The sequence below is a fragment of the Lethenteron reissneri genome, chromosome 12, assembly GCF_015708825.2.
Source record: "Lethenteron reissneri isolate LAM-NWPU_2019-01 chromosome 12, ASM1570882v1, whole genome shotgun sequence".
In the NCBI taxonomy this organism is placed as follows: domain Eukaryota; kingdom Metazoa; phylum Chordata; class Hyperoartia; order Petromyzontiformes; family Petromyzontidae; genus Lethenteron; species Lethenteron reissneri.
The window spans coordinates 1,441,145-1,468,779 of NC_083790.1; the positions used below are offsets into that span (position 1 = coordinate 1,441,145).

The following is a 27,635-nucleotide window of genomic DNA, read 5'->3' on the forward strand; positions in this document are numbered from 1 at the left end:
GACACAGCCCATCATTCCTCCAGGGTTCATAAAACAAGTACCTCTTTGTGGTTGGAAGTCAACTGTGGTTGCCCTGTGGAAAGACTCACCTCTGCCATCAGAATGCATAATTTATACCACTGGCTTAGGGCTGTAAATGGAAGATGGCTCAACACTCACTTGAGCAGGAAATCACTTTTGACTCTTTGTGTTTGATGCCGATTTCATTGGCCTTCCGGCACGCGGCGATCTTGACGGCGTGTTTTTTTTCTGCCGCTAAACGGTCGGATTGGTCGCAGGGTTAGGCTGAGAGCAGAACACTGCGAGGGGTGATGGCGGATAGAGAGACGTTTAAAAGGGGGGCCTCTGATTTGATGCGAAGTGCCGGGACAATAAATAATAGCAACAAATGGTGGCCCTCTGCGAATAAACGACTGCATTTAATCAGAAACTAAGGCACGACAGCTTGAAAAGGAAGTTGAAGCGATCGCCGTGCCCTCTCCACACCCCCCCACCTCCCCCCGTTAGTGTTTACAATCTGGCGATGGCTCTTTTTAGAATTGCTCGGCCAGTTTTAAGTGGTTTCTGGAGGCATGGACGTAGCAAACAAGGAAGAGAAATCGTGCGATTGCATGCATTCTCGAACGCTGCGCAGCGTGCGGAGGTATTTAATTCATGATAGCGATACTTTCAAGCTGTGCAACGAGATGTATGCCTGTTGAACCTCTTTCGCAACGTACGATGATTGTCACGCGGCGTGCGATGGGCACTGTTGCGAGATGACGTTGCGCATAATGACTTCATCGCCTTGGCCGCCAAGGCTATTGCTTTTAGTCCTAGGTTTTACCATCGAGTGTTTACATTGGATCACCTTTACGAGAGTTATCGTGACGCCACGTCACAGACAGACGCGCTAATGGAGCTTAGTGCATTCAAGCTTTCAACCTTAGATGGAATGCGTGTGAAAAAAATCTTTGCCTTTTTGTTTTGTTGTCGTGTGGAATGGGCAGAGATTTTCAGAGCGGAGAGCTAATTTCTTCTTATTTGTACCGGCAAACACGTCGTCGTGCCGCCGAGATTCTTCTCCGAAAATCATACGCCGGCGAAAATTCCTCGTGTTGTTGGGTCCGTTTTATTGTCGTCCCCCGACCCCCCCCCCCATCAACCCCCCACCCCCCCGCCACCCGCCGGCAAAGGGAGGTGGTTGGTGTAGCGTCGGTCGGCCTCGCTATTTTTCAAAACGAACTGAGCAGGTCCATCTTCGTGAGTGCCACCGAGACGTTTCAAAAGGGGCAGAGCAGAAAAAATAGATGGGTCATCGTCCCCGTCAATGAAAACTGTAGCTCTTTCGAGCAGCGCGCCGGCTTTTAGCTCCCGTTTTTTTCCTTCCCCAACCCAGTAATGGATCCGTCACTGGGTGTACAGTGCCTCCTGGTGTTTAAAAGCCCCTGTCCTTTGTGGCTGCGTCTGATTTAGCCTCACTATTAAATCATGTCTCGCAACGGCGACAACGCCACTGCGCAACCCCCCCCACCCCCCTCCCGCTTTAACTTAAACTTAAAAAAAAAATTGCAATGTTCATGGTTCAAAGGGCGTGCGTGCGCGTTCCCTTTTTGCGCGCAAAATCAGGGGCCGCCTTTTATGGACGGTGATTGCCGAAGCTTTCTCATCCCCCTACCCACCCCCCCACCTCCCACATCGTCGTTTGTAAAGGGCAGAGTTGACTTCTTCCAGTGTGTGACGTCTTGAACTTCCTCTTCATCTGAGAGACGGTCTGACTTCCTGCGTGATGTGAAATTATTCGCTCTGAATAAAATCCACCGTGTTTTTATATATATTTTCTATCAGTGAGTTACCATCTCCAGAATCTCGCTATTCAACGTAGCTATGTGTCCCCATCACGTTAACTTTTTCACAACCTTGTGACCGGCGTGGGGCAGAGGTCGCATGTCAGGATCTCGCTCACCGTGTCGCGACGGCGTTTTTAATGACGACGACCAACAACCAGCGATGAGACGCTTTCTCATCCCCCACTACCTCCTAATCCCCTAATTTTCCACGCAGGAAAGAGCACCGGCTACGACCCACCGACCTCGCGACCCCCGGCGAGCGGAGGTCGCGCGATATTGAGGCCGGCGTGAGTCTGGCATCTCCGACGTCCGGGCGGCGGTCGCCTTGCGCGACGACGACGTCGCTCTCGTCGCTGTCCCCAGCCTCGTCGTCGTCACACAAGTCCCTGTCGAACGGATCGAGGGAGGGTGCCGACGGTGAGTGTGCACGCGCGTACGCTCGATTACATTTAATTTCTTCCCGTCATATAATTGCATACACGACGCACCGAATTAGTCTCCCCGTTCACGCCACACTTCGCCAATCGTGCCTGTCGAAGAGAAAGGGAGAAGTCCACATTGCGATGCGATTAACGTCACTCGGCCCCCACGCACAAGGATATCGCAGAGCTGCTTCTGACAACTCTGCCTGATGTCCAAGTAGGGCGAAGACCCTTCAGCACTCGCGTGATATGACGTGATGTGGTGCTGCTTTCTCTATTGGAGTTTCAAAACGTATGAAGTGGTCCGGCGATACCACGATTTGTCAGGATTCACGGTCGCCATCTCCTGAATCTTTTTTTTTACATTGCAGTTGATGGTAGCGCTTCGAGTGGATTTCCCGGTGAAGTGAACCCATTGCATACAACGTACACCGATTCTAAAAACAACAAACAAACATTGATTCTAAGCTATGGAATTCGATGCATGTTTTTGCTTGCTCAAAATCTATTTTAATCGACGAAACGGTGCAGCGATCCACCACTAATTCAAACAAAAGCCAAATATTCCCTCATATAGCCTTTAACAGAGAGTTGGGGCAAGTGTGTGCTAGCGAACACCTGTGAAGGCCGGCACAGCACACAATCGTGGCCAACACCTTGTCAAGCTGCCTTTGTCTCTCGTGCGAATGTTTACACACCGCACCAGCTTTGCATTTAAGGCTGAGTGGACCTCGTGGAGGCACAGAACAGGTTCAGATAATTCGTCACTGGCCATTAGCGATAATCCAACTGAGGTCGGCGGGTTCGTAGCGCAATGCGCGTACGAATAATCGACCGCTAAAACGAGCGCGCGCACTCCACCGCCCATTGATGATTTGTGTAATGGTGATGATTGGGACGTGTTTTTTTCGTGCAAAATACAGCACATGGCGAGTCCTGCACATACAGTGCGTCTCCCTCTAGCGAAATTTATAGTTTCGCGCCTACTTTTAAATAGCCACCGCCAGATTTATGGCCATTCGCACTCGTCGCAAATGCTTTCTCAAGTTTTTTTTTAGTTGGCCGGCGGTAATTACATGTGGAATTCATGAAGTATGGGTTCTTTTTATTGTGTAAGGCTCGGAAGAACAACATAATTAAAGTAAAATTTACATAGCTAGGGAGCTGATGCCACCAGCTCGTTAGGGAATAAATTACTTGGCAAACGACCCGCGTAATGTAATCAGTTTTTATCTCTGGGCGAGCGCTTGAAACAAATTTGCGTTGCTAAATATGCGTTTAATGCACAAATATTTTAGGCGTGTGATTGAGGTACATTTGTTGTTGTGTGTGTGTGCGCGCGGTGGGGAGCGTTAGTGTAGCAGTTAGCGGGCTGCGCTACGAACCCGGTGAACCTGAGTTTGATTCCCGGCCCGGCCAACATCGGTGACGATTATCTGAATTGGTCCTAGGCCTCCCCTAGGTCGACTCGCCCTCAAATGAGTATCTGGTGTGGTGTGTAAACATCGCCACTAGGATGACAAAGGCGGCTGGGCGTGGTGTTGGCCACCCACCCCCTCGTGTGCCGTTCTGACCTTCATAGGTGCTCGCTAACAGCACTTGCCCCAACAGTCTGTTACAGATTTCGATTTAAAGCTTTCGTGACTGCAGGGATTCATCTTCTTGGTTCTTTCGGTAAAGTCACGTAGAAGGGAAGTAATAAAATAATAAAAATAAAACATAATAAAACAATTATGTTTTATTTTTATTATTTTATTACTTCCCTTCTACGTGACTTTACCGAAAGAACCAAGAAGTCTGTTACAGGTTATATGGGGGATTTTTGTCCTTTTTTTGCCTATGACCAGCAGTCAAAATATAAATGTGGAAGTGCCGGAATGAAACGTATTCGCCCTGCAAGCACGTTAGCTGACACTCACACACGGCCTCTCACCCTCGCACCCTCACATGGACGGAGTGCGGGTCATGCTGCTCCTTTGACACTGGTCAGTGCCAGTTGATGAAGACGGGCAGCGAAAATGTTGGAACCTAGTAGAGTAGAACAACGGATTTTGATTAAATACCCCCTCCGCTCACAACATAGCCACTACAACAACACTTTGTTTTATTCACAGTGGTCACCCATCCGAGGTCTGACAACCGTCGGAGAATTCTGGGTGATTAGGTCATGGGCTTAGACGATTGTTCGTGATGATTTCGTACGGTCAGTGAAGAGCAATCTCAGATATTGTTCTGTATGATTTAGCCATTCAATTGCTTTGTTGCTGACAGTTGGTGAATTGCAGATACACTCATCACCCACTCACTCACCTCCCCCACTGCTTTCAAATTTCTTTTTGGGGGCAGTACGATGTCCTCTGTGTTGCACGGTTTGATGTTCGTGCCCGTAGTTTTTTTTTCACTCGTGTGGTTTGTCCGGATATTGCTCACGAACTGAAACGTGTTGTTGTTGAAACCGTGGGGCTGTTCTTCTGGGCAGACGGCATCACCTACACCACGGTTCTCACCGAATCCGCCGGGTCGCATGAGACCCCCACCGGCGCGGCAGACCCCCACGAGCCTGGGGCAGCCGTCACGGATCTGTTGGACGAGCGCCGGCACCGGGACTCCGAGTTCCTGCGGAGGCTGCGCGCAGAGGAGCGGCCCAGCGGGTGAGTGGATGACGGCTCTGAACGAAAAACCATTTTTGTTTAAATTGACACCGCGACAGCACCACAAGCGTGTTTGCATTTGTCGAGTCGTACGTTTAACTCGGCTCTCTTGTTGGCGTCTGCGCTTCAGCGTGGACGTGGGCGCCAGCAGCAGCCCTGCAGCACCGCCGCCTGGCACTCCACCCCGTGATGCCGCGCCAGGTGTCGCCGCCACCACCACCACCACGTATGCCGCTGCCCCTCGCAGCCCGACGCCTTCCGTGCCCATGACACTGGAGGAGTTCCGCAGCCCACAGAGGCACAGGGGCCGCGAGGCTCGCTGATGTCCCGGCGCCAGAGGCTGCCGCCGCTGCGCCAGCAAGCCCGTCCGCCGGTGGGAAGGGCTCCTGGCAAAAAGGGTTCGGAGCAGAGGGCGCGGACACCGGGCAGCGACAGTGACAGCAGCAGCCGCTGTAGCAGCAGCAGCATCCTGGACAAGCTGAAAAAGTTCCAGGGCCGACTCGACGAGAGGTGAGGCCCGTGGCCATTGGTGGGACGGTCGTCTTGTTGGACTGTGGGAGCGGCGGTGTTGACGCTGGTGCTGAATTGTCGGTCGTGTTATCGCTGTTTTCGTTGTTGCGATTGTCAGCATCATCGTCATCACTGTCACCATCGTCATCATCATCATTGTCACTCTCATCGTCACGGTCATTGTAATTATTATCTTCAGAATTCTCACATCACTATCATTATCCTCATCATTTTCACCATCGTAATTTTTATCACCGTCACTCTGATCTTCGTTATTTTCACCAGTATCCTACACAATCCCTTTGTGCGTTATCTTAGGCCGGCGTTTCTCTCTAGAATACTCGCAAAACATGAATTGTTTTTGCTGTATTCCGTTTTTCGAGTCGCTTTGCGCAGTAAGCTAAGTTTTTCCCCGTATTTGTTGTTTTCCCCCTCTTGCGTTTGTGTCCTTGTGTTCCTGATCCTTCTCTTCTTTTTCCTCCTCTTCCTCCTTCTCCCTCCTCCTTCCCGTCCTCTTCCGTAGCCTCTGCTCGCCTGTGCACTGTTTCTTTTCCGTCTTCACCGCTTACCACTGGGCAGCCCTTGCGCTCTGTTTCCCTAAACTACAGCCCAAACTGGGGCAGTACATCCACATGCAGCTGCAAAGGTACAGCGCCAGCAACTCCCCCATCACCAACCGCGAGCCCTACCGAATGTCTCGCCACACGCGGATGTAACGCTTTCTCTCTCTGCAACCTTCTCCTTTTACGCTCTGACAAAGGGCCATTTCTAGAAATGTCAGCCAGTCGCACATCTACGTGTTGATGGACGTTGATAATGACGAAGTGATGAGTTTTTTTTTCGCGTTGGCATGCATATTAAGTGAAAAACCACACTATTATGAAACGATGTTTTTTTGTGTGCAGTCATCGGTGACCGGGCTGAGACTTAAAATTTTAAAATCTTCACGATCCTCACCCGGTTTCAACAAAATAAATTTGAACCCTACTACCCTTCCGAGCACACTTAATCACAGGAGGTTCAAACCCAGATTCAAGCTCATGATCTCAGTAGTGCCGGCTCAGTCCCCTCTGACCTCTCTGAGCCACCCGGCCTCCGATGATTTTTATGCATATACGTGGCCATGTACAGTACCGCTTCCATAAGGAAGTGGACACCGAGTATTACCCTTCTCTGCAACTATTTATAAGTGGGGTATTTTAGACGCCAACAGCAGCAGTTCACAGCTTTCCCTGACCGTTGGGGAAGCCGGACGTATAGAGGAGGAGTATTGGCCACTAGCGAACCCGTTCGTGGAAACGTTCTTATTTTTACAAGAAGAATTGTCTGTCTTAAGGTGCGCTTACCGTCAGTTCTTTTGGCAGGTGGGTTAGCGTCAGCCCACATCGTGGCGGCTGAGTGGCGCAAGTGGGCTGGCAGTTGCGTTATCCGATCAGCTGGTCAGCCTTGGCCTGTAATGTGACCATCGGTAGCCTGAAAGCCAAGTTGCGTATTTTTAATGGCATCATCATCATCATCGCTGTTAGGCTTCTGCCAGAGTAATTTGCCACTTTGAAGGTTTGCCATGATTTTATTTTTTTATGATCGGAAGAGCATCTGTGAAAAGATGAAGGTAACGTTACTGTGCACACCGCAGCTTTGCTTTGGGATGACAGATGGTTTCAGAGGCTCGAGGTCCATTAGGAGCGATGCGAGAGTTGGTCGTCGATCAATAGATCTGCGGTCATTGTTTGGTGTTGCTGCTTCTGCATTTTCTTTTTATTCTGAAATCACCCGGCAACTTGTAACGACACGCGGGGCACGCTGGGGCGTGAGCATTCTTTGTCTGCCTGCCTGCCTGCGTGCGTACCAACGCGGTGTTTGGATCCAGCCCGATTGTGGTACGACTTTACTCGACTGGAGCGAGTTTTGTTTCCGAGTTAAAACCTGCGCACACATTTGCGATGTGTCTTAAATTCCACTTTTACCCTCTGCGTTGCCGCACGGTGTGACGGAGTTTGCCAGCGTTCGATTGTTTTTTTACTCTTAAGCCAGCTGCGTGCGTATTTTTGGAAGACGCGCGTAGTGGCGGACGAAGGTCCAATGACCGTTATTAATATATTTTTTGTACGCACGCACGCACGTACTTACTGCCACGCCGAGGTCGTTTGTGCTGATATTTCACTTTTTATTAGAACATCTCCGCTGAAACGTCAGGAAAGATATCACCGCGTGACGCATTTCAATACCCCCTGGCATTAAAATCAAATCTTTTAGCGGGCCCCGCCTCTGTGAGAGTAGCGAACGGCGCTCGCCGGGCTGCTGGCGCGTGCATACATGATCTTATTGTATAAAGCGCCGTCGCTCACTAAATTGAATTGCACTGACTATGAGTTTTTTTTTTTTTACAATTTGTGAATGAATTACCACTCTTGGCTGCCTGATACTTCAACACCGGATGTTATATATTTTTTTCACGTGGTCAGCGGTGGATCGCTCACGCCGCTCCGCAGTTATTAACCCGATTGATCGCGTCATTGTTTAACGGGCGGCCCCCTTAACGGCATTGCTTTTTTGCCGCGGGGGTCACTCTTTAACATTCGCGATTAACCCCTCAAAGGAACGCGTTGCCACTAACGCAGCGTGTGATTTAATGCGGGATTTGTTACCAGCCGTGAGTTATCGTGCGGCACGGCTAATGCTCATATAAATGTTTATAAAATATCATCAAAATCGAGGTGGCCTGGGTGGCTGAGAGAGTTCACAGACAGTGAGCAAGAATGGCTGAGATCATGGGTTCGAAGCCAGAATTCAGCCAGTGGTGATGAATCTGGGTATAAGCACATTCACCAACGATGGTGCACACAAAAAATATTCAATTTAATTTTTCACTTCGTTTTTTTTCTTCCATATTTGAGAATTAAACACTTTGGTTTGATTGCCATTGGACAGAACTGTGCAGGCTGTGTGAAATCTGTGTGTCTAGTGATCAAGATGATCACTAGAACCTGGTTGTTGATGTCGATTACTGAGATGAAGGGAACGTGAAACAATCAACATTTCCAATTGTTTTTGTAACGTATATCATTTTGAGCAAGTAGGTGTACCATCCTCGATCCGCTGTCGCTGCCACCCCAGGTACCTGACAAAGCGGGAGCAACGTCTGCGTGAGCGCCGGCGCCGTGCCAAGGAGCTGCTGCTGTGGAAGCAGCGGCTGGACACGGAGGAGGAGGAGGTGCGCAACATCGAGCGGCTGGCGGTGCGCTCGCGGCACGAAGACCGCGGGCGCCAGAACGGGCGGCTGAGGGCGCCGCTGGGCGCCACGCCGCCGAGTTCGCAGCGCGAAGGTGAGTGGCGGCGGGCAGCCACCGGGGGTTACGTCCGGCGCAGGCACCAGCTTCGGCGCCATGGTGTTAGAGACCTCGCCTGGTATGCAGGAGATCGTGGGTTCGATCCCGACCCTGACGGCTGTATATTTGGAGTTTGGATGTTTCTTTCCCCGTGGTCGTGTGGATTTTTCTCTGGGACCCACCGATATTCCCTCCACATTTAGAAACATGTGTTTAGAGTATTTGGCCGATGTAAATTTTCGGACGATAAGCCACTTTGTTACACGATCATTTGTAGCCAGGTCGCTTGTAAAAAAGAGCTATTTTGCTTTGTGGGCCTTACCTGGTAGAATAAAACGTAGTTTAGTTTTCATAGCATAGCTTCCTGCTAGCGGTGCTGTGGTGGGCTCTTAACCCCCTACACGTGCGTGCCCCATCGTCGCCATTTGTCGAGTGGAATTAGTTAGTGGACTTTGTTAACCGTGGTGGTTGAACAGCGTAGATGAGACGTTCGCCTTGTGGGGAAGTCAAGGGTGGAATAAACTCTCCCCCGCCTGAGCAATGTGGACGATCCACTCTCGGCTCAGGGATGTGATCAAATAGATGAGCCCAGTGGTGGTGCTTTTCAAGCCCGGCTTTAGTTGTCCAATGTTATTGAAACGGTGTTGGTCCGTTCTGTGCGTGCGCAGTCCTGCTTGCCGTCTCCAGCAGCCCCACGCTGACGCCCAGGGACAGCTCCGTGCGCTCCGTGTCCAACGCAGACACCGAGAGAGACAACCTCCGAGACAAGTCGTGGCGAGCGACCGACAACCTCTCCGAATGGTCTCTGTCCATCAGGACTGCGTCCGGTGAGCGCCGCTCTACTTCTTCCTCTTCTTCCCACCGGCTTCCCTCCACCCCCCACCACCCCAGTCGTCTGTCTTCCTGCTCCTCTTTCCTCACTCGTCTCTGTCCCAGGCCATCACCTCCGCGTCCGCTACCCGCAGTCGTTCACTTCCTCGTTTGCCGCTTTGAACAAACGCTTTTGCTCGGCCTGCCTCTTTGTCTCCATCCCGGTGTTTCTATTGGTCATCGCCTGTCTTGCTCAGATCCTCTTTACAGCCCTGAACCTGCGGTGGGAATTCCACATTTGTATGGCGGGGGGCACAAATCTCCACAACTGCTGTTGACTTCCCCAGCAAAGTGGTACTAGTCTTACAAATCCCCCCGCAGCGGTGTATCATCGCTCTCAACGTTCCTCTCCGACTGTCGCCCTCAACCCAAACCTCTGCTCGCTCTCTCCCCCCGTTGGCTTCGTCCGCAGAGTCGGAGTGCTCCAGCGAGGTGGAGGGGCGCATCGTGGCGTTGCGCGACGAGCTGGCTCGCCGCAAGATGATGGTGGAGCGGCTGCAGAAGGAGCAGCGTCGCCGCGCCAGGGAGCGGCTCAGAGCCCACGAGTCGAGCCTGCGCCTCCAGCTGCAGGTCAGACCAGGAGCCGTCGATACCTTGCCGGCACCGGGGGCGGCTCAATCATTAGAAGGAGCCCGGTCTCCGACATTGTCTGTAAAGTCCGCCCCGGGTTTTTTTTTTTGGCACGTTGAAGCGAGGAGAACTGGTCTGGCGGGTGGCCCAACGCTTGTGAGTTATACGTTGTTCATGCATCGTTACAATAACGCAATTGGAATTGAAAGAAAAGGTTATAGCACGGAGCTGGCACCATTGAAAGGCCGTGTTGGAATCGAGGCGAGCCGCCTGTGGTTAATCCGCATTCTCAAAGTGTAGCAAGTTGAGGGGCTCTGCCCAGCCACCAATGATTGTACAAAAAAACTCCATCATATTAAAATTTGTTTGTGACTTAATTTTAGTTAGATTCCAGCTCTGAAAATATCGATTTGATCATCACGTGACAAACGTTACTGCTGCCCCCCCCTACGTTCTCTAACACAGGGTGATACACTGCGTATTTTCACGACCAAACGCCGATGGCACAATCGGTATAACATTGGGGAAAGAGATAAACGTATACTAAAATTGGAACTTCATTTAGTATTTTTAGCATAGCTGTAATTGCTTTAATGCGCTTTCACAGCTCCTTGTGCAGCTCTGTGACTAAACGAAAGGGACGTTGGATGTGAGATACGTGGCATTCCTCAACTTGAACCGTTTGACAAAATAAATAAGAGCACAATGCAATCGCGCTTAGCATAAAAATAACAAAACCTGCGGGGCCCCTTCCAAGTGCTTTGTTGTTCAGCTCGGGCATAACACGTTTTGTAGACGCGTCTCCTTTTTTCATCCTTTTCACGTGAAAAGTGTCCTAGATGCCAGGATTTAAGGTGATTTCGTGAATTAATGAAATGCACTGCCATTCATCCGACGCGGGAGTAAATAGAATGTATGAGATCGGACGCCTGCCACCGACCTTCATTGTCGCCGTGTGACGTTTGCTCCGCAGCAGCAACTTTCGCGCGCGGCTCGCCCAAAGGCAAAACGGCGGGCCCCCCGCGATCGTGCGCGAAGAAACATTGCATGCAACTTCGACAGATTGGATGGATATAGGTTTAATTTATCGCAGCAGTAAGGGCTCCAAGAACTGTTCAGCTCCATATTCAATGGGCTTCCCGCGACGGTACATATGCTATAACAGTACAGTCGTGATACACGGGGGTTATTTGTCTTTGTATCTGTATTGACGTACGTATGTGTGTCGTCGCATTTGCATGCGACTAATTATGTGTCTCTTATGTGTGCACGTCCTTACCTTCGTGCGCGTACTTTTGCATGTGTGTATCTGTCCGCGTGTTTTCTGTGTGTGTGTGCTATCCCTACGTGTGTGCCGGATGCATGCGTCGCTATCCCCCTACGTGTGTGCCTGCGTGAACGTTCTTGTGCGTCCGCGTGTCTGCGTCCTGTCTGCGTTCTCCCCCCCCCAGGCCTACGACACCTTTATCTGCAAGGCACAGGGCGAGCTCGAGAACAGCAAGGAACCTCACCCATCCGTGCGGCCACACGGCAGGACCCACAGCTCGCTCGAGTAGGGCCCCGCTCTCTCCCGACACCGGCCACACACGCTGTCCCATTCCTTTTCATTCATGAGCCCACGCCAGAGATATGTCACTTTTGTCGGTACCATCTGCGGTGGCACAACTTCAGCAGTTGCAAGTTCGTTCTATCGCCAATGACGGTGAATAATGTGGCAACCACTTGAAATGAAAGGGGTTATCAAGTAATTCACTCGTACTGGCTGCACAACTCAAATGGTACGACTAAACAATTGCTACCTTAGACGGTACCAGTTTCTGTTCTGACCCATGGACTACGTAAACCCTGAAAGCATCGAGGAATTGTAACACTCGCACACACAACCACAACAAATATGAATCTGTCTTCCCTTTCAAAAGAGCGATGGTGCAGCAAGCACTCCAGGTAAGATTTTAGTAATTTACCCTCCAATTTTGACACTGAGAGCAGGAGCGGTGGGGCAGTGGTTAGCGCACTGTGTGTTTGTGAACTCGTTTGTGGAAGAAAGGCAGTCACTCTTTATAAAAAAATTATTGAGGCAAACATCCCAGACCTGCAATAGACCATTGACATACATTTTGACAAATATTGTAAATGTGTAAAAATATCGTATATTCCAGAACATTGAAATGGCATTGTGTTGTATTATTATGCCATGTGCAACATATAACGGGTGACAAAGAGTTAGTTGGCTTGGGCACAGCGTGTCGCTGGAAGCGACGATGGCCCTGTGGTCAGCAACAGTGACGGGGTGAGAGATAAAGATAACCCTTAGCCCAACGGTGCATCCACCACGCAGGTGGGACGACGAGGTGAGCTCACGTGCAGCTGTTAGGGCCATCGTTACGTCGCGAGACCATGGGAGAGGTGGCGACTGCTCGTGGGTTGATCTTGGCTGATGATGGTCATGATGATGTAATATATCACCGATTCTTTTTTCGACTCCATGCAGCCTGGACACGAAGCCAGCGAATGGGAGCTCTGCTCAAGCGGAGACTACGGCAACGCAGACCGCCTCGTTTGAGCAAGGTGAGGTCACCGATGCTCCCCCACGCACACACCTGCATTTCTGACTGATGTTTTTTGTTACCGAAAATGTTACGATTATTATTAAGCCTCTTGGAATGGGGGCCAGTTAGCAAAGGTTTTAACGTACACATGATAATGCAGAATTATGATTTTAAAAATGTAATACATTTTTTTTGTTTGTTTCCCTGATGTGTGCCCATCGATGTGTACCCTGATCGCTGCACTCTTATGATTCAGGGTCCTTCTCTTCCCTGGCGATATCAGCATCCAAAGACAGCTCCGTGCCGAGCGATGACCTCTCGGAACGGCCGAGCCTTCGAGAGGAGATGTCCGGCTCGCTTCCCGTGCCGAGCGCCGCTGCTCGGCACGATGACGTCCCCTCGCCTGACGCCGGCTCGCCGACCCCGCCTCTCAGCGTCTCCGTCCACGACAACTCGACTTTCGAACCTGCCGAGCCAAGCCTCACGAACTCGTCCGGCGGTCGAGTCGCCGATCCGGCAGCGGAAACGTCTTCCACCTCTTCGCTGCCGGACGACGACGACATCGTAGGCCCTCCCGATGCTCGCGCCGTGCCGACGGCGAAGGACTTGCACGACGAGCCTCCTTCAGGACACGTGGCCGGAAACTCGGAGGGCTTGGGTCAGGGATCGGAGGTGGCGTCGTCTGCGGACGAGTCGATCGCGCCAGAAGCCGTTGGCGGCGACGTTGGCCTCTCGTTGCAAACTCCAGACTGCTTCGGTGAGAGCGAACACGTGAGCCGGCCGACCGAACGTCGAGATGACGGTGATGTGAAAACGGCGGTGAAGAAGGCAGTGGACGCTCCACCCTGCTGGGAAGTGCACGATCTCGTACCGATCGGCTCTGGTGGCGCCGTGGAAACGCACAGAGACGATGCGACTTCGGCGAGCGATTCCCGCGGCGGCAATTCGGCGGTGCCTGCATCGGGAGTCGGTGGTTTTGGTGGCGTCGCCGTGGAGCTGCCTGCACAGTCGTCGGGTCTCGTCGCAGACGAGCTGCCCACGATGGTCGTCGACACGACGGCATCGCAGACGTGCGAGAGCGGCGACGAGGCGCAGGTGCCTAATGGTCCACACGTCGTTCTCCAATCGTGGTCGGCGGATCTTTGGCAAGAGCCTCGCGGGACCGTGATTCGTAACATTTTACCCGATGCCGGAACGACACCAGACTCTGCTCTGCCGAGCGTTACCAACGATGCAAAGATGATCCCGAAGTCATTGTTGGACGGGGATCTCTCCGACTCGGAGGAGTTTGAATTCTCCTCCAATTTTTCCTCCGCCGACGCCTCGGACATCAGCAGCTTGCTCATGAAGTCCACTTCCACGTTTGAGAGCGTCTCTTCTCCCAAGAGCCACGACATGAACCTGCCCTTCGACGAAGCGGAAAGTGTCGAGACCGGACAGACGGCACGGGACGAGGCTGAGACCGCCAGCCGGGAGGGCGACAATGACGCGGAGACGTGGCGATTCCTCAGCCCAAGGTCGCCGAGCCAGGAGCCCGGTAAGGATGAGAACGAGCAACGAGACTCCGAGCCGGTGCCGTTATCGCCACTGCCATCGCCCGCTCGGTCCGAGCTCACGGGCCCCACGAGCAGCGATCAGGACGACCCATTGGCTGGCATCCAGCTCGGCGAGCAGCTGTTCGCTGAGGTCGCTAAATTTGTCGATGGCGTGATTGCCGAAGCGCTCAAGCAGGTGTCTGAAGCAGCCGTCGCAGATGTAGCGACAGCAGCGGCAGCAGCAGTGGCAGCGGCGTCTGTTGTCGCGGACAGTCGTGCGGGCACAGCTATTGTCAGCAGCGATGGTGACGAGGAGGTCACCAAGATTTCAGGAGCGGTCGTTGATCGTCAAAAAGTCGACGAGTCTACAAGAACGGAGGCCGCGGCGCCGCAACACGCAGGAACGGTCGGCGTTCCCGTGGACCTGTCTGTAGCTGCGAAGCCTGCCGGAGACGACCACCCCGACAACGACGATGACGAAGACGACGATGACGACAGATCGATGTACAGCCGCGTATCCGCCCCCGACGGTGAGGATTCGAAAGGAACCCCGTCGGGAAGCGTCAGTCGCCGCTCAAGCGTCGGAAGCGTCGTCTCGGTTTCGGACGCCGACGAAAATGCTCAGCCGTCCTGGCTGGCGCCGTACGCGCCCGACGATCAGTCCCTCTACACGCCCCTGCTGGACATGCTCGCGAGGGAGAAGGGCCGCCTGCAGGCACAGAGGGCCGACGCCATGCCCTTGAGAGAGGGGACTTGCGAGCAGCTGCGGCGGCAACACCCGGAGCTGGAGAAGCAACGAGAGGAGCTGCGGCAGCAGGAGGAGCTGCAGAAGCGGGAGGAGCAAGAGCAGCAGCAGAAGCAGGAGGAGCAGCAGAAGCAACAGGAGCTGCTGAAGCAGAAACGGCAGCAGGAGGAGAAAGAGAAGCAGAAGCAACAGGAACTGCAGCAGGAAGAGCAGCAGCAACAGCCGGAAAACGAACGCAAAACAAACAACGCGGACACAGTCGCCAACGGACTCGTCGGCAAGTTTGTGTCGGAAGTCTTCGACCAGTACCTGCAGCTGCGGCAGGCGCGGAATGATAAGATCGCCCGGGCAAACACGCTCTTGGAGCCGGCGACGCCACCGCAGTCGTCTCAGCCGCCACGGCTCGACAACGGTTTCGCCGGACACGACGACTCAAGGGCGCAGAGCAGCGGGCCAGGAACGCAGGGGGGGATCGACTTCGAGACTGAGAGGGCCTTCCCGCCGGAGCCGACCGCGAGGCCGGTAAGCGACGCTGGGGACAGCAGCGACGCGCTGCCGGTGCCGCGAGACACTAAGCCCAGTTAACGTTTAAATGCAAATTCCATACGTAGTTTCGATTCGAAGGAATCCAGATCTGAGCGACGCTCTTTGAATAAATGTGTCGCATTGTGTGGCCCCTTGGCTCGAGATTCCGAGCACCGTTGAGACCCTGGGATTCGATTCTCCGGCTTCGGCCACCGATGATTAAACGGGGTCTCATTAATATCAATTCGTAAGCTTATTAGGCGTCGAATTGCACGTATGAGAAGAATCGGAGGTGTTTCGATATTGCGTGAGCTGTATAGCAATGGGTTATTGTCACTCTCGCAGCCACTGGAGGTGCTGCCACCCATCGCGGTGGTAAACAAATGAATCGATCCTTGGATTGAATGGTGAACTTGAATCGCGGCAATTAAATTCGCCGGTGGCGGTGGGTGATTCATTCCTTCCACCCCTGAAGGACGCCAGATGATTTATTTTATTTCATTGTTAACAAATTAAATACTTCATCCGAGGCTTTCTTCTGGGAAGTTCATCTCGAGTCGCTTACGATTTATAAAAATGTACTTTATAGCCCTAATCCATTAAAAATATTACCTCTTGCGCTCCGGCCACTCTTCATGTCCACCCGTATTCTAAAAACAGGCAGCGGGGGCGTTCACACACAGGACGGATGAAGAAGTGCCTCTGCATTTGTCGTGACGCTTTGCGTCAGCGGGCCAGCGAGCTTGCACAATGATGAGTGGGCAGCTTTAAGAGCGACGTGGGAGAGGGAAGTTAAAGACTATGGGGGTCATAAATAGACTTTTGATGGAGTGACATCATCTTCTGAAGCACGTCACACCACAGCAGCGACGCCAGAATGTCGATATGTATTGTTAGTTCCTCAATAACAAGCCTTTAAACTAGTGTGGGACACCATTGGAGAACCTCCTTTGCCAGTAGCAAAATATGATAATTGGTTTCTTACCCTTTTATCTGGCAACAAAACTGACACCTTTTTTTATGTGGGACAGCTCAGAAGATGCTGTCCAGGGTGGGCATCTACAAAATAAGAGCTCTTGTTGTTTGCTTTTACATCTCACGCTGGTGAAATTTCATGATTTCTAAAAATTCATGACACTTGTCAATTAAACAGCAGAGCACGCGAGTGACGTGTAATCCTCCGCTGCCCCGGTCACTCTCCGCATTGGGCGTGATGCCGCATTTTCCCCACCAGGTAGCGCTAACTCTTATTTCGATTTTGCACGGAGAAATTTTACAATGAGTTTTTTTTTTACCTTTGGTCAGAGGTGGAGAAACTCGTGCCCATGGGGGGCAGATATGGCCTGCAACCTCATTAGCTGTTGTCCACGGGTGTGTGAGGCTTACCACTTCGAAATGGCCTGCAAGTGATAGTAGTCCGTACCTCTGATTGGCATGGTTGGCTACGTACGGTGCGAAAGAAGTTCTACATGCATGCATACATACATACGTTCATCATTGCAAGAAACTGAGCTGCACTAATCGAGTACTCGAGGGCAATAGTGTCCATCTTCCCAACCCTGTGTGTTTCATATTTGCCTCCTCAGTCACTTCTGTCAAAGGGCCTTTTGCATTTAAATCTTATTCGGCCTTCAGAAAGTTAAAGCTTTCCCCACCCTGACCTAATTGAGAGGTTAAATGAACATCTTTGTTTTTTTATTTTACCAGGTAAGCCCCCCTGAGATATACAGCTCTTTTTCACAAGCGACCTGGCCACAAATGGTAGCGCAACAAAGTGGCTTATCACGTGGGAATTTATAGCGGCCAAATGCTCCCAAACGCATGTTTCTAAATGTGGAGAGAAAAATCGGAGGGCCACGAGAAAAATCCACGTGATGACGGGGAGAGAGACATGCAAACTCCAAATTTACAGGCGTCAGAGTCGGGATCCAATCCACGACCTTCTGCATGCCAGGCGAGGGAGTTACCATCTCGCCATCGCGGCTCCTAACAGCTCTTACTCGGCTAACCTTCCTGTGCCCAGGTGAGCCCCGAGTGCGACCTGGACTCGAGCGAAGACCTCAGCACGCCGCTGGCCCAGATGCGGCTGAGCAGCGCGCTGCTGGAGGCCGGCCTTCTGCAGGACGACCAGGACTGGTTCGACGAGGACTTTGGCTTGAGCAGCAATCGCCGAGCCTTGCGGCAGCAGCAACAGCAGCAGCAGGTGGGAGGCAATGAAGTCGTCTTGTTGCACCAGTGCTGTTCGAGTGTTTTAGCTCAGAGTGTTGTTGACAAAGGACTCGTTGACACATTACATTGAGAGCGTCATGTCAAAGCAAACTTGTAGTGGCAGTTACTCGCGATTATCTGTGAGCAGGTTGTTCGGGTTTTTTGGGTAAACCGTGCCCACAAAAAATACATTAAATTAAATGTTTTGACATCATTATCTGCACTTCACTTGTGTCTTGGTACCCATTTACTGCAGGCCCCATTGAGCTAAGCAGCTCTGCTATAGAAGGACAGCCACAGCCCAAGGCTGTCGGCAGTGGCATCAGTTACAGGACATGGCAGGGTGGAGGGAATGTGCAAACCGACTTGGGGGAAGGCCTTCTGCCAGCAGTGGATTGATAATGGCTGATGATGACGATGATGATAAAATGTTTCGTACTGTCCGTGTTTTGTTTTATCGAGCGTTGTGACCGTAATGTGTCGACTCGATACGTTTGAGATTCCGGATTAATCGCTGGCGGCCGCCACGCCCGTGGTTTTTTTGCTCAGACTCAAGTCCGTTTGTGTGCCGTGTGTTCTTCTTTTGGCCTTTTTATATTTTGGTATTGGCAAGTGAGACGCAGATCTTGGATGTAAGTGGCCGTGAGTAGGCAGCAGCCATATCTCTGCAAAATGAACGCCAAGTTCCCGATCGATTCCTCTTGGCTCCAGTAATGGCTTCTTCCTGTGAAGACAAAAAACGCGGCACAATAAAACAAAAGAGATTCGTATAACTTGGCGGAAATGAGCGTCCGATCAATAAGCGCCCGCTGTGAATGTGTCTCCGGTGAACAAAATCGCCCGAAACGGGCCCGACGTTGCCAGACCCCACAAGCTAAGCCGGGTCGAGCCTGCATGGTGCTTGAATGGGCGCCTACTGTACACAAGCAGGTGGTCAGAGGCAGCTGTGGGCCTCTGTGGTGGGCAGCGGTGGGCGGTGGAGCACAATCCATTGTTGTTCTGTAATTTCGGCGCTTCCACGTCGGTGCTAACCTGCCTTCTCCAACCGGCCGCGCTGACCACGGTCCGGGCCATGTGACGTGGCCCTCGTCCAGGTGCTGAGCGTAGTAGAGAACATGGGTGTTACTGCGTTAGCGCTGCCGCCACGATGTGCTTCGTAGAGAGCCCCTCGTGTGGGTATTCTGGCCTTCATTTTCGCCCCGCTCAGACATCGTGTAATAGGTGGGAGTACCCACACTTTACCCCGCCAAGTGATGTAAATATCATCTGACTGCGGTGTACCCATTTAATACTGCTGGGGAGGCGGAGGCGGTGGAGGGGAGGGTTATTTAATAAACTTTCCAACTGCCGCGCCGGGAAATGGAATCGAACCTGCAACCTCCGGATTTCCAATCCGGCATGCTCACCATTGCACCGGCATCATTGCAGTCGGGATTCTCAGAACGATCGTGATCATGATTTTTAATCTCAACATCCGGACGTGCGATTCGCTCCCCCTCGCAGAGCCTTCGGGGCGTGCGGTTCGGCGAAGGGGGTCGCCCGGGTTCTCCGGAATTGGTCGGCGCCACGGCCGGGCGCATCGTCGACGTGAAGGCCAAGGAGGAGGAGGAGGAAGAGAGGGCGCAGGAGGAAGAGGAGGAGGAGGCGCTGTTCGCCGTGCCGCACTCGCACGCCGAGGTGGCGGCGCTGGTGGGCGCCGCCCTCTCCGAGCTGGACAAGCTGACGGAGCTGGGAGAGAACGCGCGCCACGTCACGGCGCCGCGCTCCTACCTGGGCGCCGACTGCCGGGGCCAGGACATCGAGAGTGTGAGCCGCCGTGTCTACAAGCAGGTGCGTGGGCGGGGGGGGGGTGCCCGGGGTGCGATGGGTGCATCGCACGTGGCATGCGGTCCAGCACTGTGTTGGGGCAGCGAGGGTTGCCCTTGCAGCCCAGCTAAGACCAGGCCGACCTATCACTACCCCAACTCCTGTTCTGCTGTCCCCATAACTACACCGCCACTTGTAATAATGACAACCCCACTCTTTATTCCAACCACTGTCATCTTACGGTACAATTGTATCATTTCTGCCACAGTCCGTATTCGACCTGACCAAGGAGGTGTTCATGGAACTGCACGCCGACGACCCCAACACCGACCGCCCGCCCTGGATGAAACCTCGCCGCGGATCCTCGCTCTACCTCTGGCGCATCGGGGGCGTGCACAGCGACAACGAGATCGCGGTGAGAAGCCCTACGATCTACGCAGCCCGGATCCTTGCTCCGTCTCCGCGGAGGACGTAACTCTAGCTCCCCGCTACAGTGGCGGGCGGTCGGAACTAACGACGGAGCGACGGCCAAACGGGGTGGAGGTGGGGGAGGGGGAACGCGCTCCGCGGAAGAACGTCTTGTCACGGAGATGGAGCCGACGAGATGGACTCATGGTGCACGAGCTTCGTGAATTGTTCCGTCGCGTGTCTGGCACTCGTCCAGTGGTGGAGCGGATGGATCGGGGCCGATGACGATGATCGTTAACGTTTGTCTGCCATCACGTTAATCCTGTCTGTCTTTTGCCGCTCGCTCCCTCCCACCCATCCCAGGCGTTGATCCAGACGGAGGTGCTGCGCTCGCTAGGGCTGTTTGAGGGCAGCGCGGCTGGAGACTCCAACGCCACCAACGTCGCCACCGCCGGGCCGGGAATCGGAGGGCGCAAGCCCGACCTCCCACGCGCCGTCAAGTGGGGAAAGAAATCGCGCGACCGTGTCGATATCATCCTGGTGAGACGCGCCGTCGCAGCAGACGTGACGGGTTCGGGCAGTTAACTCGTACTGTCCTTAGCCGGGAGGCTCGCGTTCTTGGTGCTGCGCTGCCGTCAGGCACCAGATTGATGCTCGGCTCCGTCGATTTAAATTGGACTCTCACGGTGACAATTTGTGACAATGGAGTTGTTTGATTAAAATGTTGAACTGGTGTTTAGTTGCCTCGTGGGGTTAGGGGTTAGAACTGGTCTTTACTTGGTTCGTGGGTTAGAGCTTGCATCTAACTGGCTAGTGTGGTGTTCAGGGTTAGAGGTAGTGCTGGTGTTTGGCTGGCCAAGTGCAATTGGGTCAGGGCTGGTGCTCACATCCACGTGGTTTGTGTGGGAAGGGCTGATGCCAGGCAGGGCCCCCCTCCCCTACCGCGACCTTCTCATTCTCTCTTCTGACGCGGTTCACCCTCTCCCGTTCTCATATCCACCCTCGCCCCTGTCATGTCCACCCTCTCGCCTCTTCACCGTCCCCCTCTCACGTCCACACTCTCCCATTGAACCCCCGCCTCCTGTTCGGTCCACCCTCCCTTCCATCGTGTCCACCCTCCCTTCCATCGTGTCCACCCTTTCATCGTGTCCACCCTCATTGATGTCGCGTCCACCCTCCCCCGCAGGCGCGAGACCTGCACGAGGAGGAGCCGCAGTGGGTGAGCTACGAGGACGACGAGCTGGAGGTGAAGATGCAGGCCGTGGACTCCATCTTCGAGGCGCTGCTCGCCGACACGGCACACACACTCTCACAGATCTACGACAACCGCGCCTTCCGCGCCGCCACTTCCAACACCGCCGCCCGGTGACACCCCGCTCGTTTGTTGGACCCTGTCATGGGGTCGGTCGAACTTGTCGTCCCGAAGGACCAGAGCTGGAACACTGAGCTGCGTTTGCATCCGGAAATGTGTTTCCACGGGCCGCCGCCGCCACCACGACCTCGTGACACCCACTCATCCGTCGTACCCTGTCCGCGGGTTGAACTTGTTGAGTCTTGAGAGACCAGCGTTGGAACACTGGGGTTCGGGAGGGGGCGCCGGGCTGCGTTTTCTTCCGGAAATGTGTTTCCCACCGCTGCTGCATGGTGCCGATTACGTTCGAATTATTTTTTTTCCCATCCAGCGGTTTGCGATCGTCTCCTTCTTTAAGTTGGGCTGCGTTCGTCACGATTCGGCAGTTGAAGTTACTGTCTTCTGTTTACCTTTGTGGTGAAGCAGCGCCCCTCGTGGCTGCAGAGTCTACGCGAACAAATTGTGCGAATCTAAAGTAATTGAAGGTCCTGGATTGTGATGTAATATTTGTATCGTGAGGTTAGGCCCTATGCATCATTACATAATAATAATACGCAATAATGTACTGCCGCTTGGCCAATCCACTGCTATATGAAGGACTCACGACGTTGTACTGATCATGGGGGTTGTTCGACCGTACTTCACGCTGGTTGGTGCGGGCTGCTGAACGGAGGTAGACTGACCCAGGACCGGTTCAGATTCAGATATTTCCGAGCGCTGATGTTGGCCGTGACCGGGAATCGAACTCGGGACTCGCCGACTTCACAGCTCGTTCCGCTAACCCGCGCAGTGCCGCCGCCGCTGCACTCGCTCGGCATCTTGACATTCACATTCACAATTGGATTTCGCGTATATTCCCCAACAGGACACATTTACTGATTGAGTTTGCATTAAGTCCTTTCCCTGATGACTGCCGCTGCTGCTGCTGCCGCTTGCTGAGCTTGCCGCGGATTATCCGGTCTCCTGCGAGCGCTCATTTGCATCTCATTCTTTGCTCCGCTGCTGCGTGACAGGGAAACGCACTTCCGGACTCGTTTGTGGCCCAGTGCTCGGAGGTCGTAATTCTCATCGACTCTCTCTCTGTCCCCCCCCCCCCCCCCCCAAAGCTTCCGCTCTCAATTCCCTGACGTCCCCACTGTTCTTACCCTCTTCAGACTGGTCCTTTCGTTCTTCCCAATGTCCCCGTCTTCCTTGCCCATGCCCTTGCTGTACGTGGACACACGGAAAGGGATAAAACCACAACCACTAAAGCGTAATGCAAAATCGGACTTAAGTTAGTTTGGACTGCCTGTACATAGTACTGCAGGAGGCCGTGTCCGTGCGTGTGTTTGTTAAAGGGGTGGACTGTGCAATAGAGTTCGACTCGCGATGACGTGCTGGGCTTCATTTCTCGCTTGAATCATGTTCCCGGCTCGTTGGTCATAGACTGGAGGAGGTGGCACGTGACCCGTAGCCAGCACAGCCGGAGCGAGAGGATGTCTACAGGATGTGGTGTAACAGACCCGGGTAAAAGCTAAGCCCTCACGACGCTTTGGAGCGATGTCCAGACGGCACCGCCGCGCTTGGACGAAAGCACATCGCAGCACCGAGACGCGCCGCTCCGTCGGACGCGGAAGCAACGTGTGTTGCGGGCAGATGCTGTTAACAAACAAGAACAACAACAACTACTACAACAACAACAGAATTGAACGAACATTGCTCGTCTGGTAATGAATTGATGTTGCACTTTCGAGGTGGTTGATTTGTCGTGGGTGAGTAAGGAGATTATGCCTTAATTAAGTTCTGCTGCTAGAATTTACCCGAACACTTTACCTCTCGTGCGTGGGTGGGTGGGTGAGTGGGAATTGGGCTGCGCGGCAGTGGTGCGACCCCGTCGACGCCATGGGTTGTGACCTGCACCTCGCCCGAGCCTCCTCGTAGGTTTACTCAGCCAGAAATCGTGGAGGCGACTGTGAGGTCTGGGGAGACGATGATGGGCCTTGTGCTGTGGGCCACTCCTCTACCTTTTACCCGCGTGCCGTGCCGGCCTTAATAGGTGCTCGCTAACGGCACTTTCCTCTATAGGCCAAGTGGGCTTAAAGAGAGTTGGGGAGGGGATGAGAGGCGGGGGGGGGGGGTGGCCGTGTGTGTGAGAATCTCCCATTCGCTACAGCGATATCGCCGAGTAAATGCTGAGCGATTGCTTTCAGCGGCTCTGTGATAGAATTCGCGGCGCGTCATAAATTCTGGCACGGCGCGCCGACCGCTCGGCCCGTCGCCGCAGGCTGTGGTCTGTCGCGAGTGCCGGGGCGGGGGGGCGGCCTCCGTTGTCGGCCAATGGAATCGCGATCCTGTGTATAGCCCTACTCCTAACCTTAAACACCCAGCGTGGAATTTTTATTATTGCCGTGCCGTTGTTTTGCACCGCCTGCGCGCGGCTGAGCGCGTGCGATTCACGATTATTTTTACTTTTGTTATGCCGCGTACCTAATGTGCTCCGTGCGCATTCCGTCAAAGGGAGCGCGCTCATGAAACGAGTTCCCGATTTTATATATTTACCTGCCTTAATGACGCACGCAGAGCAAACGTCGCCGTCGGTGTGCGAAGTTTGAATAATTATCATGAGAGTTTTTCTCACGACCGCTTGGCTGACTTCGGTTGCCCCCCCTCCCTCTCGCCGCGACCTCCTCCTATTCCAGTGCGCGATGAACGTCGGCGAGATTCCCTCTCGCCGCCCGGGAACTGAAGAGGACGCGCCAACCATTCGAACTCTGTACGACTAAAATGATCGACCCTGGGGGACTGCGTTGTCGGACACGCGTTAGCGCAGATATCACAGCCGCGCTCGGTATGAGAGTCTTGTTTTGGGAAGTATGTTGGGTTCTATTTTATTTATTCAGGACTAGTGTGAAATTATGACTTTTGTGTAAGGCGGGGGGGGGGGGGGGGGATGGTGTTTGTGGTAGGGTTGAAGTTAAAGGGTAATCTTGAACGATTCAACTTGAGGCTTTGTTTGTATTCAGGAGAGCTGCACCGTCTCGGGACTCTAACAGGAGGGTCCTGCGTCATTGATTTTGGCCGCATTGCTTCGGGTGGTCGATGGCGTTTATAATATGTTGTACAAGCGGGGAGCATACCGGAGGAAACCTACGCACAAAAACGAGCAGGTTTGAAATGTCATTTAAACCCAACTCTTAATTCCAGTCGTAACTGTTGACCCTAACGCAAGCCCTAACTCATTGAAATCCATGTTTTTTTCCCCGTCAGATTATTAAGCAGTCTCTTCTGATACACACACCCTCACTTGACCACGTAGGGTAGACCTCTCTTGAATTACAGACACCTCCTCACTGTGAACCTTGCTGCCTGCGATGCTGCGAGCGTTAGGGACATAAATATGGTTCGGGCTCAATATTTGTGTGTTTGTGGGGTTTGGTTTAGGTGGTGGGCTCTTTGGGTTAGACACATGAATAGGGTTTGTGTTGAATGCGGAGTCGGGGTTAGGATCTCGCACCAGAATGTAGCCGGTGTCATGGTCGGTATTGGAATTAGCCGCAGTATAAATGTCAAGCTTAGGACCATCAGTGCCGCCCTTGTCCGGTTCTGGTTGAATCTCGTTCAGCTCCCGTCCAAACACGAAGTGTTGTGCAGAGTTCGACTCGCGTCCACGCGTCCCCTGTGCTCGAGCCGAGTCCCCGTGGTGTTCCCTTCCTGACCGCTTCCCCTCTCGCGTTGCAATAATACACCCCCCCCAGTACACACGTGTGTGTGTACGTGTGTGTGTGTACACGTGTGTGTGTGTACGCGTGCGTGTGCACGCGCGTGTGTACGAGATTCACTACAGCTGGGCTTCGGACTGCAGTTATTTTACTCGTTCGCTGCGGTCGCGTCTGCTTCCCGCGTTTACCCCTCTTCCCAGTTGCAATCGCACGATTTGTCGTGACGCACCGCACGCGCCTGATGTTTGCTAAACGCCTCCCCACGTGACGCTGCGTGATGCGCGTGCCTCCCCGCGATGTTGCGAGGGTTCTTTGAGAGTTGGAATCGGAGCGCTGTGCATCACGTGTGGGAGGCGGGGGGGTGTTTCAGCAGCATCCGGCGCGTGCGGTGTGTCCACGACGTGATTCACGCGCCTGTGATTGGTGAGCAGGGAAGGGGGGGGGGCTGAGTGGTGGGCCGCAAGGCCTGGATTCCGCTTTGTATTGAGGCCAGCTCGGTGTGTGTGTATGTATATATCCGTGAGTTGTAATCTCGTCAATTGTTGTACATAGTGTATTTTATCAAGGGATAATAAGCACAATTATAACTGTTATTATTAATAATGTAATCATTGGACATAATTACGCTGAGCCCGTTTAATCGTGTGTGTCATTTAAGCCTTATCCTAACTATAAAATATGTATAACTACGTAAGTTATTGCCGATCTTAATTATTAGTAATTAACTTTAACTGAAGGAGGATGCAATGCAAAAAAAAATAAACGGCTGTTTTGTTTGTGTCGCCACGCAGCGAGTTTTGAAGCTCCGTTATTGACGCGACCGACTTTCACGGGGGGCTTTCTTTGCGCTCCTGTGACGTCACCGCCTTGTCACCTGTATTAAAGCGCAGCTGATACAAATTAACATAGAGACCGTGTGTGTGTACGTGTGTGTACGTGTGTGTGTACGTGTGGGGAGCGGTGGTGTAGCGGTTTGTGCGCCGCGCTACGAATCCGGCGAACCGGGTTCGGTTACCGCTCGCGTAAACACCGGTGACGATTATCTGAACCGGTCCTGGGCCTCCCCTAGGTCGACTCGGCCTCAAATGCGTACCCGGTTCGGTGTGTAGTAAACATCGCCACTGGGGAGACAAAGGCGACCCAGCGTGGTTTTGGCCACCCACCCCTCGTGTGCCGTGCCGGCCTTCATAGGTGCTACTCACTAACAGCACTTGCCCCGACACTCTGCTCCAGGCTATGCGGGGGAGCTTTGTCTTGTGTGCGCGCACCGTTGACTCCGCACTTTCATCAATTGACTTTCAAGAGCACGCTACCCAGTAAACATATCCGCAGTTGGAGTGTGGTTGGACCAACGTTTGTCCAACGTTCAATCTTCACCGGTCACCAGCATTGGCAATCAGCTTGCGGTGGCATTAATCCGAGCCAGCTTGTAAAGTCACCTGAAACTTCAAATGTTTTTTTTATCGGTTGTCATGAACTCGTGTCAGATTGTCTGCAACACGCGGGCCCGATGTCGAAGAGAAAGCGCTGATTCGTGTGGGGTTCGTGTGCGGTGTTTGGGGGGTTCGTGTGGGGTTCGTGTGCGGTGCTTGGGGGTGGTAGCCAATTCCACTAACGGCAGTCATTTAACTTCTTGCACAATGCCGATTAATGGGGTATTCTGCCTTATCCCCCGCGGTGTGAAGAGTGTGGACGTGCACCCTGTGAACACGTGCAATGCGCACGCTGTCATCGAACTACTGCTTGCGGTGCGCGTCATCGCCGCTGTCTGGAGTTGCTCGTCAATGGCAATCTTCCCTCCCAGCCCACCGTGGATTGATCAGCGGCGGCGTCGTTGCTGCTCCGAAGTTCATTGTGCGACGTCTCGTGGCACACCACACGCCACTTTATTTGTTTTTCGTAAGAATCAAACCCCACCGCGGGATGAGAGGAACGCCCTGCTTGTCCCAACGCCGTTGGGAGCTCGTGGGCTGTTATCTGACCGTGCTCGAATCGCCCTGCACCGTGCTGGTGAGTGGGGGGGGGGCATTGAAGGCCCGGTTCAAGTTCAAGTTCATTTATTTGGTATAGCCCTGTGAGCCATTCGGCTCTTGAATCGGGTGCAACCGCAACAAACAGAAAACAAAAACATGAACAAGAAAACATCTTAAAGTGACTATGTGCAAACAGAAAATCCAAGAAAAGACAGCAAAATATTGCAGAAAAAAGCACCGTACACCAACCCTGTGCAAATATCCCAGTGGGATGCAAGTCAAACAACAACAACCACAAGACAACTTAGATTAATGCCATCAGTCTAACTCTGTACTACAACAAACAAACGTGGCCAAACCGAAAAACTTTTCGCAAATCACCAAAATAAAGCCATAAAAGCAATGAAACAGTGATCATCGGAACTGTGACCGAATTTTCACAATAAACGACGTAAACAACATGTACTACCAAACTCTGCAGCCATAGCTGGCTGCATGAGTCCATTCACGGTGAGCGGCACGGAGAATGGAAGTTGGGCACAACGCGTTCTCGCTGCGCTGCCCACGGCACGAGCGCCAGGGTGGTCGCGACGTCTGCACGCTTTGCTGTGCTAGGTTGGGGAAGTCGTCTAAGAGGACTTTCTTGAAAACTGAAA

At 53.0% G+C, this 27,635-nt stretch overlaps 2 protein-coding genes across 3 annotated transcripts in view; both read left to right on the top strand.

Annotated features, from left to right (window-relative positions):
• Positions 1-4,893, top strand: part of LOC133341729 (uncharacterized) — a 30,833-nt gene extending 25,940 nt beyond the window's left edge. Inside the window, exons 12-13 of the mRNA XM_061550385.1 lie at positions 2,044-2,246; positions 4,731-4,893. Coding sequence (XP_061406369.1) covers positions 2,044-2,109 — 66 coding nt within the window. The 3' untranslated portion in view covers positions 2,110-2,246; positions 4,731-4,893. The remainder of the gene's footprint in view (positions 1-2,043; positions 2,247-4,730) is intronic.
• A 168-nt stretch (positions 4,894-5,061) lies between these two features.
• LOC133341728 (centrosome-associated protein 350-like) lies at positions 5,062-25,910 on the top strand. Of its 2 annotated transcripts, XM_061550383.1 has the most exons (13): positions 5,062-5,412; positions 5,936-6,058; positions 8,530-8,738; positions 9,410-9,568; positions 10,024-10,181; positions 11,633-11,733; positions 12,673-12,749; positions 12,987-15,532; positions 17,559-17,738; positions 19,247-19,573; positions 19,818-19,964; positions 20,321-20,497; positions 21,144-25,910. In XM_061550383.1, the coding sequence occupies exons 1-13, from the start codon at positions 5,225-5,227 to the stop codon at positions 21,324-21,326; spliced, it is 4,575 nt and encodes a 1,524-aa protein (XP_061406367.1). In that variant the 5' UTR covers positions 5,062-5,224; the 3' UTR covers positions 21,327-25,910. The 2 variants fall into 2 exon arrangements, with proteins under 2 accessions (XP_061406367.1, XP_061406368.1); XM_061550384.1 differs by lacking the exon at positions 5,936-6,058.
• Positions 25,911-27,635: the final 1,725 nt, after the last annotated feature.

What these genes read in the sequence shown, in the direction of transcription:
- LOC133341728 (XM_061550383.1), top strand. Translation starts at nt 5,225, where the DNA reads ATGTCCCGGCGCCAGAGGCTGCCGCCGCTGCGCCAGCAAGCCCGTCCG. An exon ending in GCCGAGTTCGCAGCGCGAAG is followed by an intron (nt 8,739 to 9,409) that starts GTGAGTGGCGGC and finishes GTGCGTGCGCAG; the next exon opens with TCCTGCTTGCCGTCTCCAGC. An exon ending in ACAGCGACAACGAGATCGCG is followed by an intron (nt 19,965 to 20,320) that starts GTGAGAAGCCCT and finishes CACCCATCCCAG; the next exon opens with GCGTTGATCCAGACGGAGGT.